The 21853-nt window shown below is 37.7% G+C and overlaps 1 protein-coding gene across 1 annotated transcript in view; it reads left to right on the top strand.

The window, feature by feature from the left end:
• Positions 1–4459: 4459 nt before the first annotated feature.
• Positions 4460–21853, top strand: part of ACOXL (acyl-CoA oxidase like) — a 208185-nt gene continuing 190791 nt past the window's right edge. Inside the window, 2 exon segments of the mRNA XM_064371646.1 lie at positions 4460–4494; positions 5008–5124. Coding sequence (XP_064227716.1) covers positions 4460–4494; positions 5008–5124 — 152 coding nt within the window.

Here is a 21853-nt window from a genome sequence, read left to right as displayed (position 1 = left end):
GGCATCATTCACAGCACTCTCTGAGCCCGGCTTTATTCTCACATGGATATCATTGTACGCACACGCACCACTTTTTTATTTTGAAGATCACAAAAAATTTGAGCTAAGTGACTTGGTTTTTTGGGGGGAGGAAGTACCGAAATAAAAATTATATTTACAGAGAAAAATATAGCCTTTGTATGTGTTTTTAAAGAAAAATAGTAACCCAGTGGAGGAAAAGGATGGGAAGAATATTGTGTCCATATAGATCATAAACTAGAACAATAAAAACGTCTGGCAGGCAGTAACTGCTGGCCAGCTGCAGAGATTACAGTCCTGTGAGCTGCGTTCAGGGCAGTGTTGCAGGACGCTGGCAACCAGAGTCCAGGCCTGGACTGTCATGGCCCTTGGTAAGGCCAATGGGGCCTCAGAGCATAAATAAGAGGGAGACCGCAGCATGCCAGGGCAGGGTCTCTCAGGGGGCAGGCCCTCTGGGAACCCCAAGTCTTGAGGCCTTTGGTCTCTGTTGCCTCTGCTGCTGCAGGCTGCCCACATGGGGGCTGATGGTGGCAGTCACAGGGCTGACCTCTTGCTGCATCTTTGGGTGGGAGGAGCCTCAGTAGCCCTCAGTGTCATTCCTCCTTGGAGAAGCCAGAGAGCACATCTGATGAGTGAGAAGTCAGAGGAAACTCCCTGCTCGGTGCTTGGGGATTGTCAGGGTCTTGGGTCAGAGGTAGGGAAAGAAAGAGTTGGGTGGTACCTACCTTCTGCCCACCCACCTGTTTACCTCTGGCCCCTGACAGAAAAGCCTGTGGTGGAGTGGGCTGTTGGGCACAGGGGAGGCTCCTTCCTTTCATTCCTCTCATCCCTGTCCTAACTGCCCCAGCTCCCAGCCAGCACTCCAGTGTCTGAGAATTGAGTTTTGTTCACAACATCTAATGACAAGCAAATGTTCCAAGGAGAAGCGGGAGAGGGTGAGTGGAGCGGTTGGTGTGGAGCTGCTGGGAGCTGGCAGGACATTCATCTGCCCTCCTGCCTCTGTCTTTCCTGGGCTCATATGTCAGGGCAGGCTGGGGCACCAGAAGACTGAGCGGGCCTTCCTCAGCAGGCTGAGTCCAATGAAAGGTGCTGTTTTAAAATGTAGGTTGTATTATTACTCAGTATGGTGAAGCTGGCAGATCAGGAGAGGACAGCCATGGAAAGCACAGTTTGTTACTTATAGTTTCCAAAAGCAAGGGCACATCATACCACGCAGGGCCACGTGGGGAAACACTAGCATTGGTTAGAAGGCAGAGAGCATCAAGCGAAAATGTGGGCAAGAGGCTTTATTGTGGTTTCCAGAGGAAGAAATGGGCAGGGCAGGTAAGTAAGTTTAAGACTGGCTAGTATGAATAATTTCAGAAGGCTCCGAGGCATAGGATCTGTCCTGAGTTGTCTGGTACCTGGCCCTGGGGAGAAGAGGGTAGGTGCTGAGTGGAAGAGCCAGATGAAAGAAGCAGCGGGGATGGGGTCCTGAACTGATTTGTTTACATTTGAAAAGTACACTCAAAGGGAAGTCGTTTGCTGTCTTTAGGAATTAGCTGGCCCTGGGAGCCCCTGTCCCTCCAGGGTCAGCAAAGTCCCAGATGTCAAAGTGTCAGAGGCGCATGGTTACCATAGGTACACATGGTGCCAGCTGGAAAGGGAAGGTGGTGGGCAATGCAGGAGGTGCAACATTAAATGCTCAGCATTCTGGGGAGAAGCTGCTTCTTGCTTTGGTTGGTTTGGTTCTGTTCTGTTTTTGAAGGAGTGTGCCAAGGAGAAGGGGAGAATCAGGGAAGTCTCAATTTGGGGAAAGGGCATTTGGCTGAGTCCAGCAAAAATGAGTCCAGTTAGACACTGACAGTTAGGGGTGGGGTCGGCTGCAGGCAGGTAGCCCTGTTTGGACAGAGGCCCAGGATGGGGAAGAGCATCTGAAGGGGCTTAGGGGGAGAAAAGGCTGGAACACTCAAGTCAGGCTGAAGTGGGCTCTTGAATACCAAGCTGAGGCATTTGAATTTTATTCCCTACAAGCTGGCCAGAGCCATTTTGCTCCCTAGAAGTTCTTCCAGTAAATTCATAGACTTACATAGGATGTCTATGCTTGGCTGTATATCACAGTTATAGAACATAATTAACAAGTTAAGATGCCAAAGTCAATTTATTCTAGATGGAAAAAAAAAATGCAATGTGGCTAAAAACTCAGTGCCCCCCTGGGCCAGCAGGTAATGTCAGGGAGTGGAAAGGGCTCTGGGGTCCTCAGGGGACCACCATTCCCTGCCTAGAGCATCAGGCTTCTGAATTCCAGCAGATCGCATTATGGGAATAGGGTCCAGAGGTGCCAGGTCTTCCTATTTTTAAAGAAAGTCTGGACATTCAGATTCTTGTGAACACTCCTGATTTTTGTAAAATTACCTGGGAACTCAGCAGTGGATTAGGAAAACGTAACTCCTCTCTATCAGCACAGTGAAAGGCATTGCGAGGCCTGCCACGTAGACCCCCGATGGCCTCTTTCTGCTCTTCACCCGTCCCCCTAATTGAACATGAGAGTCAAAGAGGAAATGGCACTACTATAAGGTGTACCTCCATCGAGAAACGGAGGCACAACAGATTGGGGTGGGATCTGGCATCCAGAGACATTCCCTGAGGTCTCCAGTGGCCACTCTGCTGTGATTCATTTGCATTTCCTCATTTGCAAAACAAATTCATTCTTTCATTCATTAAATGGATATTGAGTGTATGGTGGCCAAATAAAGAGTTCGCCATAGAAACAGAAATTGTGATGGGATACTGTTTAAAATTGCATTATTATCATAGTTATTTTTCAGCAAAAAAAAAAAAAAAAAAAACAACCTAACAGCAACAACAATAAAAACTAAAAGTTGTGATCAATCACTGCTTTTGCTGTCACTGTGTAAGTAAAATGTCCTGAAGTGAAGCTCTGGAGCATGGGGCCGTGCCCAAGGCTCTCTTTGCACATGCCACCTTGTCTGGGTTTTCTCCATGTCCCAGGCTCTGGGCTCAGTGGCTGGGACTCAGCCTTCTTGACTTGGGGAACACCCAGTGCCTAGCATGGTGCTGGGCATAGAGCAGACACACAGACGTCCCCAGTGAACTGCATGTGGTCATTACCTGGTTTTGGTGGATAAGACAATAGCCACAACAACCATAGATAAAGCTACAGTATAATCACAGCATGTAAAAAGGGAAGTTAAGCGGGAGGAACACATGGAATTTGTAAAATGACTATATTAATCAGCTTTGGCTGCTGTAACCAAATACTGTAGACTGGGTGGCTTAAATAATACAAGTTTATTTCTCATAGTTCTGGAGACTGCAAGCCCAAAATCAAGGCACTGACAGGTCTGGTGAGGGTGTTCTTCCTGGCTGGCAGACGGCTGCTGGCCGCCATCTTGCTGTCTCTTCATATGGTTTTTCTCAGTGCACGAGTGTGGGGAGAGAGGTAACTTTCTCTTCTCTTTTTATATGGCCAACAATCCTATCAGATTAGGACCCATATGACGTAATTCAAGCTTAATTGCCTCCTAAGAGCCCTGTCTCCAAATAGTCACATTGGTGGTTAGAGCTTCAATGTGTGAATTCTGGGGGGACACAATTCAGTCCTTATCAATGACCCAACATCATGATGACACCAGCTTTGTGATTTTTTGGTTGGTTTCACCATGATCCAGCAAAAACTGAGATATTTCCCTGTAGACTAACAGCCCTTTCGTCTGGAGCCATGAGCCTGCTGTGGTGGAATGTGAACTAGGATGGTGGGGCGGGCATGGAAGAAGGGCAGGGTGGGGTGGTGCTTTTGAAACAGTCATCCGTGGGGTAGTTAGGCTGTGCCTAGAGGAAGTCTGTGCTCTTAGAAAACAAGGCTGTGCTCATAGTGTGGCCTTCCTTGTGTGTGCTTGTCATTTGTCCTCACCACCCCTGTGACGGCTCTAGGCTATGAATTCCAGATGCCTTAAACACTAAAAAGATTATGGTGCCCTTGTTTTAATTACAAATAAACACAATATTTAAGTATAAAAGTATGTTTAACAAAGTCTTTATCATATATAAGATTTTTTAAACAATTGTTCCTTCTCTTCTCTTTGAGTGGTTGATGGATGTCCTCAGCCCACTGGTGTGTGAAGCAAAGGTTTGCCCGCCGTGTTTGATAACATAGCACCGTGTATGCATGTGTGCGTGAGTGAAATGCTGTTCTTTCAGAAACCAACGTTAAACTAAGAGCTGTTCAAAGACAGGATGCTGCCAAATGTAGGATGTAGAGCATCAGGCTGTGTGGGGCAGAGGGTGACCTCTACATAAAGCCGGGGCTCTTTGCAGTCTACAAGTATGAGATTCTGGGAGATTTGTCCCTGGGCATTACCTGAGAGGACAGTCCTACACCACTTTATAAATTGCTCCAAGTAAAACCTTGGTTCACCTGACAGAGCAGCCTCAGAGTGCAATGCAGATGCTGTCTGCAGGGCACAGGGATTTAAGGTGGGATGTGGAGAACATCTTTTCCACATAGAATCGCAAGGGGGTTTAGGTGGGCTAAAAGTAATGACCCGCCTGTGAATCTGACAGGGGCACTAGGGTTAATGTCACCCTCCTTGTTGAGAATGTCCTTTTGAAATATGTTCTAGGGTATCTCTCCTGTCTTATTAATTATGTCACAAACTTAGTAAAGCTGAATAATTAATGATCATGGGGCACTTGGAACTATAAAATGTCATGTAAATGTTAAGGAGTAAAAATTACTCTGGTGTTAGATAGATGTGCTGCTTTAAAAATGTTCCATGCTGGGAAGGTTAACTTCTAGAAAAGCTGAAAAGCTTCCTGTTGGCCTTTCTTCAGAAACTTAGGATATCTTGTCCTAACCACATTTTAGGAAATTCAGATTTCTGCATTCTGGAGGCTTTGGAAGGCGAATGGCTAGCCAGCACTTTTAGCTCTGGAAATGAAGTTGCCTCCTGGATTTGGGTAACAGTGGTGTCTGTTGATTCCCTCTAGCTGGAGGCAATTTGGGCCCAAAGCCAAGGAAGAGGTGAAGATCATTGAGCACCAAATGCAGACCCTGCGGCTGATGCCCCACCTGGCCATAGCCTTAGCCCTGACCTTCACCAGCAGGTGAGATGGCTCTCAGGGTTTGCTCTCTCAAGGCAAGTGTGACGCCCTGTCATGAGTAAGAATTCAGAGGAGAAGCAGGCACAGGATGTCATTTTCTAACTGTGATCAGGAAAGAGTCTGTTGTTAAAATCAGATGCCCAGGTTAAAAGCATCCTTGGATGCTTAAACCTCTGTAGATGCTTTTAATCTGGACATCCAATTTTAAAGGATGCCAAGGTCCAAATCTTGATTTTCTCTGTATTCAGATGAATGGCAGCCATAGAGAATTTGAGAAGCCAGGAGCCAACATTTCTCCAGAATTTTAAAAGTAGCAGACTTGAACAGTTAAAAGTTCTTTACCTTCTGATAAAGGTTCTAATTTACAGTAAAGTTTTCAAAAATAGGTCCAGGTGTGTGTGTATATTTGGCGGGTGGAGGTGGGGAGGGAGGGCTTTGAATAAAATGTGTACTTTCACCTGGAAATTCACATTCTACCATAGGCTTTCATTTCTGCCTCTCAGCTGTTCCTCCCCAAGTGCTATGCCGTTGTCCAGCAGTTTGTGTGTCATGTTATCATCACCCCTGCATTATAAAGAAAAGAAACTTAAGACTTATCTCAAATCACAGAGCCTAGAAGTAGTGGACTGGGAGTGGAACTCCAAACTTTGGACTCTATTCTGTGTTCTTTCCTCCCTCCATAAGCAATTTTGCTTCTCAGTGTTAACTCCAATCATTCATTTCTGAATAATTTAGAATTAGCTTGTGTTTGAAATTTGACATGCCGATGGGGAAGCTAGTGCCAGCATTTATAAAAGGATGGTAATTAGAGAGCTCTTGCATATCTGGTGTGCTGCTGACAGGGTTGCCCAGCCCCTGCTGGCATGGCTGGGAGGGGTTGGGTGGGTGCACCTGTGTTCTTATTGCGAGGCTGACAAGTAGAATGCCAGTGTTCCAAGGTGCAAGGACACTGAATCCTGCAGGCTGAGCTGCAGGTAACAACAGTAAGATCTATCCATGCCACCTAAAAGAATATTTAAAGCACTTGCATCCAACATCTCTTACCTAAAACGTTTCTGAATTATTTTTTAAGGTTTAATTTGCCTACAGTGAAATACATAGATTTTAGTTTTTAGTGAAGTGAGTTTTGACACACACATACTCTTCTCGTGTAACGAACACTAACACCAAATATACAACATTTCCATCATCCCCAAAAGTTTCCTCGGACCCCTTTGCAGTTGACCCCCACCTCTCCACCACAGCAGAGACAGTTTTCCGATTTCTATTCCCATAGCTTAGTTTTGCCTGTTTTTGAACTTGATGTAAATGGAGTCATACCACATGTATTCTTTTATGTCCAGTTTATTTCATTCAACAGAAGGTCTTGATGTACCTCAATGTCATAGACGGTTTGTTAATTTTTATTGCTGAATAGTAACATGAAATGACTAAATTGCAGTTAGTTTATCTGTCGTACTGATGGACATTTGAATTGTTTCCAGGCTTGTAGTTACTATGAAAAGGATAAAGTGAATATTCTTGTTCAAGTTTTTCATTTTTGAACAAGAATATTCACTTTACCTAGAGAGGACTTGCTGGATAATTGGGTAAATGGATTTTTAACTTTGTAAGAAATTGCCAGTTTTTCAAAGAAGTGGTACCACTGTTTTACATGCCCTTAAGCAGCATGTGAGAGTTTCAGTTGTTCTTCATTCTGACCAACATTTGTTTCAGTTCTTTCTTAACCATATTCACACTAGTAGATATGAAATGTTATCACATCGTGGTTTAAATTTACACTTATCTGGTAGCTAATGACATTGAGTACTTTTTCGTGTGCACATTGGCCATTGTATATGTGAAAGATCTGTTTAAACCCCTTGCGTATTTTTCTAAATTGAGTTGCTTGTCTTTTTATCATTGACTTACAAGAGTTTATTTAAAATAAAAACAAGTTCTTTTTAGATATACTTATTTTAAATATTTTGGGTCAGTGTGGATTTTGCCTTTTTATTTTCTTAATAGTGTTATTTGGGGGAGCAGAAAATTTTAATACTGCTTAAGTCTAATTTATCTTTTTCTTGTTTTATGATTATTCCTTTCTGTGTCTTTTCTAAGACATTGTTATAACTATAGCTTCATAGTAGGTCTTGGAATCAGGCAGTAGGTCTGACCTTACAGAAATAAAAAGGAATATAAGAGAATACTGTGAACAACAGTATGCAAAAAAGAAAAAAAAAATCTGGGAGGCCGAGGTGGGTGGATCACAAGGTCAAGAGATCGAGATCATCCCGGTCAACACGGTGAAACCCCGTCTCTACTAAAAATAATGTTGTCAAGGTGACAGTACTCCCCAAATTAATCTACAGATACAATGCAATTTCTATCAAAATCCCAGAAGCCTGTCTTTTTAGAAATTGACAAGCTGATCCTAAAATTTATGGAAATATAAAGGATCCAGTATAGGCACAACAATCTTGAGAAAGAATAACAAAGTTGGAAGACTCAGATTTCTCAATTCAATAACTTAATACAAAACTGCAGTAATCAAGACAGTGTGGTACTGGAATTGAATAGATATGTAGGTCAATGAAATTAAATCAAGAGTACAGAAATAAATCCCTAAATTTGTGGCCAATTTATTTTTTACAAAGATGCTAAGACAATTCAATGAAAGAATGGTCTTTTCAATAAATGGTGCTAGCGAAACTGGATATTGATATGCAAAAAATGAAGTTGGACCCCTATGCAGCAGTTAAAATGGAGCACAGGCCTAAATTTAAGACATGAGACAATAAACCTCTTAGAGGAAAACAAATCTTTGCAACTGTAGGTTAGGCAGTGGTTTCTTAGTTAGAATACCAGAAGCACAATTACAAAAGAAAAAAAGTATATACCTTGGCCTTCATAAGAAGTAAAATATTTTTTGTGCTTCAAAAGTCACCATCAAGAAAATGAAAGATAATCCATAGAATAGGTGAAAATATTTTCGAATTATATATCTGGTATATACATCTGGACTTGCATCTAGAACATATATGAATTCTTGCAATTCAACAATAAAATGACAATTCAATTGAAAGATGGACAAAGATCCAAAGATATTTCTCCAGAGAAGATGTACAAATAACCAATAAGCACATGAAAAAGTACTAAAAATCATTATTTGTCAAGGAAGTAAAAAGCAAAACAACAATCAGATAAAACTCCACATCCACTAGGATGGCTATAATGAAAAAGATAATAACAAGTGTTGACAACTATGTAGTGAAATGGAAACCTCATACATTGCTAGTGGGTATGTAAAATGGTATAGTCGCTTTGGAAAACAGTTTGGCAGTTCTCCAAAATATTAAACATGAAATTACCATATAACACAGCAATTCTACTCCTAGGTATATACCCCAGAGAAATGAAAACATATATGCACACAAAAATGTGCACATGAATGTTCATAGTGACCTTTTTTATAATAATGAAAATGTAGAAACAATCCAGATGTCCATGGATTAACAAATGGGTAAACAAAATATAGCACATTCACAAAGTAGAATATTATTTGGCAAAAAAAAATGAAGTACTGATACATGCTATAACATGGATAAACCTTGAAAACATTATGCTAAGTGAAAGGAGCCAGTTACAAAAATCATGCAGTATAATTCTATTGATATAAAATTTCCAGAATAGTCAGATTGATAGAGATGGAAAGTAAATCAGTGGTTTCTAGGGACTGAAGGGTAAAGGAGGTGTAATAGGTCAGTCTTGAATTGCTATAAAGAAACACCTGAGGCTGGGTAATTAATAAAGAAAACAGGTTTAATTGGCTCATGGTTCTCAGGCTATGCAAGCATGGCACAGGCATCTGCTCTGCTCCTGGGTAGGCCTCAGGGACTTTTTATTCATGGCAGAAATTGAAGTAGGAGCAGGCATGTCACATGGTGAAAGCAGGAGCAGGAAAGAGTAGAGGAGGTGGCACACACTTGAAACAATTAGATCTTGTGAGAACTCACTACAGTGAGGACAGCATATAGCCAGGAGGAATCCACCCCCATGACCCAAATACCTCCCGCCATGTCCCACCTCCAAAATTGGGGATTACAATATGAGATGTGGAAGGGACATCCAAACTGTATCAGAAGAAAATGAGGAGTAATTGCTAATAGGTATAGGCTTTCTCTTTTGGGTGCTGAAAATATTCTAAAATTATAAGGTGATGGTTGCACAACTCCCTAAATATATTAGAAACCACTGAATTGTACACTTTAAAAGTACAAATGCTGTGATATGTGAAATATATATAATTAAACTATTGAGAAAGAGAAAGGAGAGAAAAAGAAATCAGATGGTGTGAGTCCTCTAAGTATTTTTTTTTTCCTCTCAAAATTGTCTTGCTATTCTAGATTCTTTGCAAGTCTGTTTAGATTGATTTGTGATTGCATGGAATCTATGAAGCAATTTGGGCAGTATTGTGTCTTTTAGATTAATGAAGCTGATATATCTGTTCTAAGTAATGTTTTGTAATTTACAGTGTAGAAATCTTGTACATTTTCCACTAAATGCAGTTAAAAGGCATTGATTTTTAATTTAATTCCCAATTGTTTGTTAATATTTAATGGAAATATAACTCATTATTGTGTATTAACCCTTATTGTCACTAAATTTACTTATTAGTAATTTCTTTGTAGACCATTTAGAATTTTCTACACATACAATGTATCACATATGAGTAAAGAGAGTTTTACTTATTTTTTCCACTATTTATGATTTTTTGATTTTTATTTTGTTTTGGTTTTACCTAATTAGACTGGTCAAAACCTTCACCACAATGTCAAGTAGCAATGGTGAGAGAGGACATCCTATATTGTTCTTGACTTCAGGTGAAAATGCGTGCAGTATTTCACCATTAACATGAATGTTCACTGCAGATTGTTACTGTCTTTCTTGTTTGTTTTAATTTTTAACTTTTGTGGGTATATACGAGGTGTTATATACTAGGTGTTGCATTTAAGGGGTAGGTGAGATGTTTTAATACAGGCATGCAATTTGAAATAAGCACATCATAGAGAATGGAGTATCCATCCCCTCAAGCATTTATTCTTTGTGTTTCAAACAATCCAATGACATTCTTTTAGTTATTTAAAAATGTTCAATTAAGTTATTACTGCCTATAGTCACCCTGTTTTACTGTTAAATAGTAGGTCTTATTCATTCTTTATAACTATTTTTTTTTTGATATTGTTGTTGATGCACTTTATTACACTGAGGAAATTCCCTTTAATTCCTAATTGGCTGAGTGTTTTGTTCATGTATGTTCAATTTTGACACAATTTTTCTTTCTCTATTTAGATGGTCATATGACTTTTCTCCTTCATTCTATTAAGTGAGTTACATTACTTTTCAAATTTTGAGCCAATTTGCATTCTTTAAAATCTTTGGTCATGTGCTATATCTATCTATCTATCTATCTATCTATCTATCTATCTATCTATCTACCTACCTACCTACCTACCTACCTATCTATATATAGATAGGTAGATAGATAGATAGATATATAGCTACATAGATATATAGATATATTTTTTTTTAGACGGAGTTTTACTCTTGTTGCCGAGGCTGGAGCGCAATGGGGTAATCTTGGCTCACTGCAACCTCCACCTCCTGGATTCAAGTGATTCTCCTGCCTCAGCCTCCCAAGTAGCTGGGATTACAGGCACGTGCCACCACGCCCAGCTAATTTTTTGTAGTTTTAGTAGAGACGCGGTTTCACCACGTTGGTCAGGCTGGTCTGGAACTCCCGACCTCAGGTGATCCACCCACCTCGGCCTCCCAAAGTGCTGGGATTGCAGGCGTCAGCCACCATGCCCGGTCTTTTTCTTTTTCTTTTTTTTTTTTTATGAGACTGAGTCTTGCCCTGTCGCCCAGGCGGATTGCAATGGCGCGATCTTGACTCACTGCAACCTCTGCCTTCCAGGTTCAAAGAATTCTCCTGCCTCGGCCTCCTGAATAGCTGGGATTACAGGCACCTGCCACCATGCCTGGCTAATTTATTTTTTATTTTTATTTTTTGAGATGGAATTTCACTCTTGTTGCCCAGGCTGGAGTGCAATGGCATGATCTTGGTTCACTGCAACCTCCGCCTTCCGGGTTCAAGCGATTCTTCTGCCTCAGCCTCCCGAGTAGCTGGGATTACAGGCATGTGCCACCATGCCCGGCTAATTTTTTGTATTTTTAGTAGAGACAGGTTTCTCCATGTTGGTTAGGCTGGTCTCGAACTCCCGACCTCGGGTGATTCACCCACCTTGGCCACCCAAAGTGCTGGGATTATAGGTGTGAGCCACTGTGCCTGGCCGCATTATTTATTTTTTATGTTAGAGGTAATTGACAAATGTTTTTGATAAGGATTTTTGTGTGTATGTTCATATGGAATATTGGTTTATAATTTTTTTACTTGAAATTTTCTTGGAAGTTTTTGGTATCTTCCAAGAAAAGTGTTATATTGTCTTCATAAAAGAAATAGGAAAGTTATCTCTTCTCCTCTATTTTTCTTAAGGAGTTTATGTAAGATTGCTCTTATTTCTTTCTTAAATGCCTGATAGTATTTACTAAGATGGTATGGATATGGGTTTTTTGATTTTTTTATTGGAAAGTTTTTAATGACTTTATTAATTTCTTTAACAAATATTAGTCTTTAGTCTTGCCAATTTCTTCTCTTGCCAGTTTTTTCTCTTGCCAGTTTTGTTACCCTGCATTTTTTCAGGAATTTGTTCATTTCTTTACTAATTTGTAAAATGCAAATGTTAATAATTTTCATTATTATAATATTAATGTCTGTAAGATCTGTGTCAATGTTACTTCTTTTATTTGGAAAAGAAAAAAAATTTTGGCTTCTTTTTTTTTCTCTGCCAATTTTGCTAGGTATTTATCAGCCTAGTTAATCTTTTCAAATAACCTACTTTGCCTTGGATGCTTTTCTTAAAACTTTTTTTTATACTTTAAGTTCTGATTACATGTGCAGATCTTGCAGGATTGTTGCATAGGTATACACATGCCATGGTGGTTTACTGCCTCCATCTCCCCATCACCTATGTCAGGCATTTCTCCTAGTGTTATAAAGATGTTCTTCAAAACCAATGAGAAGGAAGACACAATGTACCAGAATCTTTGGGACACATTTAAAGCAGTGTCTAGAGGGAAATTTATAGCTTTTCTTAAATTTTTGTTCATTTTCTGTGTTACTGATATAAGTCCTTGTCTATTCTTTTTTCACTTTTATTTTCTTGGATTCTATTTCTGGCTTCTGAAAGTGGAAGCTTAAGTTATTGATCTTAAACATTTCATTCTTTCTAAAATAAAAATTTAATACTATGTATTTCATATATCATAATTTCATAAGTCAAATATTTTTCTATTGTTTTTAGTTGTTCTTTGACCTATGAGCTATTTAGAAGTGTGTGGTTTAATTTTCCAATAATAAGGCATTTTCCAGATACTATTTTGTTACTGATTTCTAACTTAATTCTACTTTGGTCAGAAAACAAACCCTCTATTATTTCAATCTGTGGAAAATGGATACTTGTTTTATCTTCATGTGTGATCTATATTGGTAAATATTCGATGTGTACTTAAGAGCACATAATAAACCCTTGTTGGATGTAAGTTCTACAAATATAAAGTAGATCGAGTGGTTAAAATGTTTTTGGAATATTCTATATGCTAACTGATTTTTTGTATTTTTTATATCCTTATTGTTTTTTTTTGTTTGCTTACTATAACTGTGAGAAGAATGTTAACATTTCTAACAATGATTGTGATCTTGTTTATTGTTTTCTATTTTTGTTATTTTTCCTTTGTGTACTTTTAAACTTCGTTACTTAGCATATACAGATTTTGGATTGTTGTGTTTTCTAGAGGAATTTAGCTTCTCATATTTGTTAAATGTCTCTTTTCATTTCTGATAATTTCTCTCTTTTCTTGAAGTCTACATTCTTTGCTATTGATATGGACATACCATTTTTCTTATACCTCATCCTTTCATGGTATGTCTTTTAATTTTAATAAAAGATATTTTAATAAACAACATGTGATAAGATTTTGCTGTTTACTCAGTCTGATAATCTTTTAATTTGGAGTGTTTAGCCCATTTTAATTTACTATAAATTCTCATTTGGTTGGATTAGGTCTACCATTTTGCTCCTTGCTTCACATTTCTTCTGTATTTTCATAGTTTATTCATTTTTTCTTTTTGTTCCTTTTTAGGGATTATTGAGTATTTTTAGAATTCTGTTTTATCTTCTCTCTTGGCTTTTGGATTTTATTTTTGTAAGATATAGCATCTTGCTATATTGCCGAGGCTGATCTCAAAATTCTGGGCTTAAATAATTCTGTTGCCTTAGCTTCCTGAATAGCTGGGATTGTAGATGTGGGCCACCACACCCAGCTCTCTTGCCTTTTACTTGTACTTCTCTGCTTTTTCTTTTTCCTAGTGAATACTCTAAGTATTGTAATATTCATATTGTCATTATCCACCTTTAATTGATATTTTACCACTTTATATACATTGCAAACTTAGAAGAATAGAATTTCATTCATTGCTTTCCATTCTTTGTGCTACTATTGTCATATGTTTTTCTTCTACATATATTAAAAACCACATAGTACATTGTTATTGTTTTAATTTTAAGCAATCATCTTCACTTTAACATCTTATTTTGAAATACTTTTAGTCTTATAGAATAATTGCAAAGATACAGAAGGGTTCTATATATTCTTCACTCAGATTCTCTAATGTTATCATTTTACGCAATCATGGTACAATTATCAAAACAAGGAAATTAACATTTATACAATATATTAACTTAATTACAGTGTTGATTTGGATTTCCCCAGTTTTTCCACTAATGTTACTTTTCTATTCCAGGATCCAGTACAGAATACAACTTTACATTTAGTTGTCAGGTGTCCTTAGTCTCCTCTAATCTGGAAAAAAATCTTAGTCTTTTGCTGTTTTTCATTGTCTTAACACAATCTTTTTTTAATTTAAAATTTTTGTGGTACACAATAGGTATATATATATATATTTACAGGTTACATGAGATATTTTGATACAGGCATGCAATGTACAATAATCACATTAGGGTAAATAGGGCATCCATCACCTCAAACATTTATCCTTTATGTTGCAAACAATTCAATTATACTCTTTTAGTTATTTTTAAATGAACAATTAATTTTTTTTTTTACTGTAGCCACCCTGTTGTGCTAGCAAATGCTATGCCATATTTATTTATTTTTGCCTTACCCCTTTGAAGTGTACTGGCAAGGTATTTTGTTTGGACCTATGTGGTGTTTTCTCATCAATTAAACTGAGGTTATGAATATTTGGAAGGAAAAGCACAAAAATTATGTGCCCTTCTTATCACTTCATATTCTGGATACATGATATCAGAGTGTCTTATTACTGGTGTTAAGCTTGATCACTTGATTAAGGCAGTGTCAGCTAGCTTTATTCATTAAAAAGTTACTATTTCCCTGTTTCCATACTCTATTTTTAAAAAAATAAGTCACTAAATCTAGCCCAAACTAAAAAAGAATTAAGCTCCATATCCCGAAGAGAGGAGTGTCAAAATATTTGCAGCAACAAATTAAAACCACTATGATAATTAATAGTATTTTGGGGGAAATATTTTAATGCTATACAAGCATTCTGTTTCTCTTTAAAGTCATACCCAGTAATTTAAGCATCCATCAATGGATCTTAAATGTATCTTCTGTTTCTCAACAGCAGGCACATACATACATACATACATACACACACACACACACACACACACACACACACACACACGGGGGAAGAGAGAAGAGAGAGAGAGAGATTCTTCTGTAATAAAGAGTCGTCTCTTTTTTCTATTTATTTATTTAATCATTTATTTATATCAGTTTGGATTCATGGATATTTATCTTACTCTTTGAATTACAATTCATTACTATCATTACTTATTTAGTTTATTTAATTTTTATAGCTTTGGCCATTGGGAGCCCTGCTCAGTTGACTGCTATATCCTTTTGATATGACCACTTTGTTTTAAGCATTTCCTTGCTGTGTAACCACAGAAGATGCTTCAGGGTCATATATTTTTCCTACCCCACCCCTAGAATTCCTGCTTCCTTTTATTGGAAATGGTATTTAGAAACCAAAATCTGGGTGCTAGCTGCTATTGGGGTATCACTCTTCTAGTCCTCTGAGAGGACATAGCTAGAAAATGTATGTATCTATGAGGATATATAGTAAAATTTAAAAAGTGAATTCATAGTAATGCTCATACCTCAAGACTTATCCCAGCAGTTTCCCCTATTGCTTATTTGTAACTTCTTTCTCTGACTGTGAGAAACTTAGTATTTACAATATATTTTCTTGTTTAATCATAGCATGCATGTAAGTTAGTTTCAGAATTACTAATCTGTACCATCATGAGAAAAAAGTTACCAACTAGATTTTAGTTTTAGTCTATAGTTCTTGTTTCTTCAGGCTTAAAATATCTACTCAAACTACTGTTTTCCTAAATATTTTAGATTAGACCCTTTCTTCTCTACTTGAGTGTGATCATGTCAAACATTTGTAATATAGTTAGTTTCATTTGTCACAATCTCCATTCCATCTTGTGTTTCCCTGACATTGGGGTAGTTACTTTAAAATTTGTATACAATTAAAATCATATGTTGTGTTGTATGGTTCTATAGTCTCTGACAAAGACAGAGTTGTTCCACTTCAGTATCAAACAAAATTGTTCCACCGCCCCGCAAATTCCCTTGTGCTGTCTCTTTATAGTCAGCTCCTTCCCACAGTCTTACCCTCAGCAACCTGTTTTTCATACCTTTAGTTTTTCCTTTCTAGAATGTCATACACACAGAATTGTACAATATGTAGCTTTTTGGATCTACCTTCTTTCACTTAACAAAATGCATTTCAGATTCATCCATGTCACTGTGTGAGCCAATAATTTCCTACTTTTTATTGCTGAAGAGTATTCCATTGTGTAGATGTACCATAAGTTGTTTATCGATTTACCTGGTGAGAAATATGTGGTTGTTTCTACTTTTCACAATTATAAATAACTACTAAAAACTATTCTCAACGAGTTTTTGTGTGTATATAAGGTTTTGATTCACTAGGGCAAATACATAGAAGTAGGACTGGTAGGTCAAATGTTAAGTGTTGTTTAACTTTATAAGAAATTGCTAACATGTTTTCCAAAGTGGTTGTATCATTTTGTGTTTTTATCAGTGATGTATAAGAGTTACCGTTGTCCTGCATCCTTGCCAGCCATTTTTATTGTCAGATTTTGTTTGATTTTTATTTTCTCTTTCTGATAGTTATCTCTAATAGTTTGTAGTTTTATATTTTTATTATACTAATAACTAATAATGTTTAGTGTCTTTTCATGTACTTATTTGCCATCTATATATCTTCATTAGTGAAGCATCTGTTCAGGTCTTTTACCAATTTTTCATTTGAGTTGTTTGTTTTCTTATTGTTGAGTGCAAGAATTCTTTATAGGTTATAGAGTTTTTTGCATCGTATTTTTATTTTTATTTGCAAATGTTTTCCCCAAGTTTATCACTTTTCTCTTAAGAGTGCCTTAATAAGAGCAATAGTTTTAAATTTCGGTTTGGTTTAACAGCTTTAAATTTTGATTTGTCTTGAAATTGGGTAGTGTCAGTTCTCTAATGTTATTCTTTTATGGGAATTGTTTTGGCTATTCTTTTTTTTTTTGTCTTTGTTTATATATTTTAGAATCATCTTGTTAATATCTGCCAAAAAGATAGCTGCTGTTTTTCTTGGGATAATACTGACTTAGAAATCAAATTGGGGATCACGTTGGTCGCAGCATTCCTTTTTCTTTTTAAGTCTGTGGGATCAGTGTGATTTCTCCCCTTTCCTTCCTGTTGTTTTGTGTCCTCTTTCCTTGTCTCCACTGCTTTGTCTCTCACACATCAGTTTGGATAGAGGCCTATCAATTATATTGGTTTTTCCATATTGTATCTGATTGATTTTCCTTATTTTTATCATTTCAATTCATTGATATCTGCTCCAATCTTTCTTTTCTTCTTCTTGCTTTAAGTTCTCCCTTGCATTCCCTCTCTTTGCCTCTATATATCCACCCACCTCTCTTAAGCTGTAAGGTTAGGTTACTGCTTTGAGACATTGCTCCTTGCCTAATATAATGAATTCATACTAAAATTTATCTTTCAGCATTGCTTTAGCTTCGTCTTTCTCATTTTGATATGTTGCATTTTCATTTAGATAAACATAGTTTAAATTTTTCCTTAAGACTTCCCCTTCAGCCCATGAATTATTTATAAGTGCTGTCATGGTCCAATAACACCCTTTGTACGAATTTTATTCCTTGAAATGTATGGCTTAGTATAAACAATGTTCTGTGTACACTTAAAAAGAATGTGTATTCCCTTGCAGTTGGGAGGAGAGTGTTATAAATGTCAATTAGGTCAAGTCAGTTAATTGTGCTTTGCAGATCATATATATCATTATTGGTTTTCTGCTTGCTTGTTTTCTCAAAGACTGCAAGAAGAGGGTTGGCATTTCCAACTATAATTATGAATTTGTTTATTTCTTCTTTAAGTTTTATCAGTTTTTACCTCAAATATTTTGAAAGTTTTGGTGGTTGTTTTTGGGACTTACCAGTACAGGTTTATTTCTTCTTAGAGATTGATTCCTTTGTCATTATATAATTTCTCTCTTGATCCCTGAAAGTATTCTAGTCCTGAAGTCTATTTTGTCATATTAATATAGTTACTCCGAGTTTGCTAAGTGTTTTTATGGTACATCTTTCTTCATAGCTTTATTTTAACCTACCTGTATCATTACAGTGGGTTACTTGTAAACTGCAAGTAATTGAGTATTGCCTTTTTACTGCCTTATGTTTGACAATCTGACTTTTAAATGGTTTGTTTAAACATATTGTGTTTAAAGGGATTGTTGGTATGTTTGGATTAAAATCTGTCATATTGATAGGTGATTTTTATTTTCTCTGTTTATGTATTTTTCTTCTCATTTTTCTGCTTGCTCTTGGTTGAGTTGAAGCTAAGTTATTATTCCATTTTATCACTTTTAGTGACTTATTTATATACTTTTAAAAAACAAACTTTGATTGTTGACCCAAGGCTTATAATATATATCTTTAATAAATCATAGACTCCTTCAAATAATACTATTCTACTTCCGAAGTAGCGTAAGAATCTTACATAGTGTATTCCCAATTCTTCCTTCCCAGCCTTTGTGCTATACGTTATTTTTAAATCTAGGGTGTGTCTCAGGAATCCGTCATGTGTATATTAGCTCCTTAGGTGATTCTAATGAGCAACCATAGTTGAGACTCACAGGATCTTTTTAGGGAGCTTCCTGGCATGACCTGGAAATTACACAAGTAGAAAAGAGACAGCGGTGTCAAATTAGCATGAAAGTTTAAATTGGATCAAAATAACTTGATGATGAAACCTGAAAATTTTTCATATGCATGCCAAAGGAAAACGATTTTTTTTGCTTTGAGTTTTGCCCAGTAGGACTTGTAACTGTTACAGAGGCAAGACTATTCATTTGTGATCAATAGAAATTAACTAATTGATAAAGAACCCCGGAGTCCTTACCATGGGCCATTCATGAGTGCCGCAGTGTTGAACAGGACAGATTGACACTTGCCTTCACCAGCTGTCAGTCTAGTTGCCCCCAAGGACCTTCTAGTTTTCTTGACTTGGGTCTCTTTGCACCCTCCATAGTCTCTGGCCCAGCTCCGTGTCCCCATTGTAGCTCTGCAACTTCTTTCCTTTCCTCCTGCTTCTTTCATTCCTTGTCTCCTCCCATCACAGTAGGGGGTTGACCCATGGAAAATCTGGTCATAGGAATCCCCAGGAAAGCAGGGTCCCAATTACGGGAAAGAGGCTGCCTTTATTTTAACACAAACCCAGGAAAAAGTTGGCATATTCTGTGACAGTATTCTGGCTTTCTAGTTTCTTCCTAGTTTACTGTCCCTGCTACCTCTTCTCCAATTTGTGAGGAAATAGCTTCGTAAAGTTGGTTGAAACATGACAAACTTTTGGGCTAACTACTTACCCTCAACACACTTCTTTTTTTTTCTCTCTACTAAGGGTATCAAGTCTTGGTTATAGGGCCCATCTCCTAGCTTTCTATGAATTTAGGCTGCCAGTCAATTGGTTTCAAGGTTCAGGGTCTGGGTAAGTGGAGGTTTGACTGGTTAGATGTTTATTCAATGCATTCGATTCTACTCAAGTGCAAGGAGAGTATACATCTTTAGGTGTACAGGTCTGGAGTTAGGTGAGCAGGAAGCAGACAGTTTCCAGACTATTCTGAGTTCAAATTCCAGTCTCTCCACTTACCATTCATATGAGCAACCACTTAAATTGTCTGGATGTGCATTCCCTCATTAGAAACAGAGCATGAGGCCTGGTGCAGTGGCTCATGCCTGTAATCTCAGCACTTTGGAAGGCCGAGGCAAGTGGATCACTTGAGGCCAGGAGTTTGAGACCAGCCTGACCAACATGGTGAAACCCCATCTCTGCTAAAAATACAAAACAATTAGAGGGGCATAGTGGTGGGTGCCTGGAATCCCAGCTACTTGGTAGGCTGAGGCAGGAGAATTGCTTAAACTCAGGAGTCAGAGGTTGCAGTGAGATCATGCCATTGCACTTCAGCCTGGGTGACAAGAGCAAAACTATGGGGGAAAAAAAAAAGAAAGAAAGAAACGGAAAGAGAGAGAAAGAGAAAGAAAGAAAGAAAAAGAAGCAGAGCATGAATGTCAGTACAGGTATATCTCAGAGACATTGCAGTTTGGTTCTAGACCACTGCAATAAAGTGAATATTGCAATAACATGAGTCACATTTTTTTTGTTTACCACTGTATATAAAAGTTATATTTACACTATACTGCAGCCTATTAAGTGTGCAACATCATTATGTCTAAAAATATACATACCTTTGTTAAAAATACTTTATGCTAAAAAATGCTAATGACATCTGAGACTTCAGTGAGTTAATTTTTTTGCTGGTAGGGGGTCTTGACTTGATGTTGATAGGTACTTACTGATCAGATTGGTAATTGCTGAAAGTTGGGATGGCTGTGGCAATGTCTTAAGATAACAGTGAAGTTTGCTGCATCAATTGACTCTTCCTTTCATGAAACATTTTTCTGTAGCATGTGATACTGTTTGGTAGCATTTTACCCACAGCAGAACTTTTTTCCAAAATTGGAGTCGATCCTCTCAAACCATGCTGCTGCTTTATCAACTAAGTTTACATAATATTTTAAATCTTCTCTTGTTATTTCAACAATATTCACAGCATTTTCACCAGGAGTAGATTACATCTCAAGAAACTACTTTATTTGCTCATCCATGAGAAGCAACTCCTCATCCGTGAAAGTTTTATCATGAGATTACAGCAATTCAGTCACACCTTCAAGCTCCACTTCTAATTCTCATTCTCTTGTTGTTTCCACCACATCAGTAAGTTCCTCCACTGAAGTCTTGAACCCCTCAAAGTCACCCATGAGGGTTGGAACATCAACTTCTTCCAAACTCCTGCTGATGTTGATATTTTGACCTCCTCCCATGAATCACAAATGTCCTTAATGGTCTTTAGAATGGTGAATTTTTTCCAGGAGGTTTTCAATTTACTTTGCCCAGGTCCATAAGAGGAATCACTATCTGTGACAGCCATAGCCTTATGAAATGTATTTATTAAATAATAAGATTTTAAAGTCAAAATTACTCTTTGGTCCATGGGCTGCAGAATGGTTGTTGTATTAGCAGGCATGAAAACAACATGCATCTCCTTGTACATCTCCCTCAGAGCTCCTGGATGACAAGTGCACTGTCAATGAGCAGTAACATTTTGAAAAAAATCCTTATTTCTGAGCAGTAGGTCTCAACCACAGGCTTAAAATGTTCAGTAAACTCTATTGTAAACAGATGTGCTATCAACCATGTGCTGTAGTTCCATTTCTAGAGCACAGGCAGAGTAGATTCAGCATAATTCTTAATGACCTTAGGATTTTTGAAATAGTAAATGAGCACTGACTTCAACTTAAAGCCACTGGCAGCATTAGCCCCTAACAAGAGATTCTGTCTGTTCTTTGAAGTTTTGAAGCAGGTACTGATGAAAGTCCTAGATGGTAATGTCTTCCAAGGCTGTTTCACCTACATTGAAAATATGTTGTTGAGTGTAGCCATCATAATCACTGATCTTAGCTAGATCTTCTGAATAACTTGCTACTTAAGGGGTAGCTTCTACATCAGCACTTGCTGCTTCACCTTGGACTTCTATGCTATAGACACGGTGTCTTTCTATAAAATTCAAGAACAAATTTAGCCTCAAACTTTTCTTCTGTAGCTTCCCCACTTCTCTCAGCATTTGTAGAATTGAAGAGAGTTATGACCTTATTCTGGATTAGGCTTTGGCTTAAGGGAATGTTGTGATTGGTTTAATCTTCCATCCAGACCACTTAAACTTTTTCCATATTGGCAAAAGTCTCTTGTTTTCTTATCGTTTGTATGTTCATTGGAGTAGCACTTTTAATTTCCTTCAAGAAGTTTCCCTTTGCATTCACAACTTGGTTAACTTTTTGGAACAAGATGCCTAACTTTCAACCTATCTCAGTTTTCAGCATGCCTTCCTCACTGGGCTTAATTATTTCTAGCTTTTTTTTTTTTAAAAAAG

This window comes from Aotus nancymaae, unplaced genomic scaffold (assembly GCF_030222135.1).
Source record: "Aotus nancymaae isolate 86718 unplaced genomic scaffold, 86718_ANA_hifiasm-v0.15.2.pri h1tg000155l, whole genome shotgun sequence".
Lineage (NCBI taxonomy): Eukaryota > Metazoa > Chordata > Mammalia > Primates > Aotidae > Aotus > Aotus nancymaae.
This window is presented reverse-complemented; position numbering and strand designations above follow the sequence as displayed.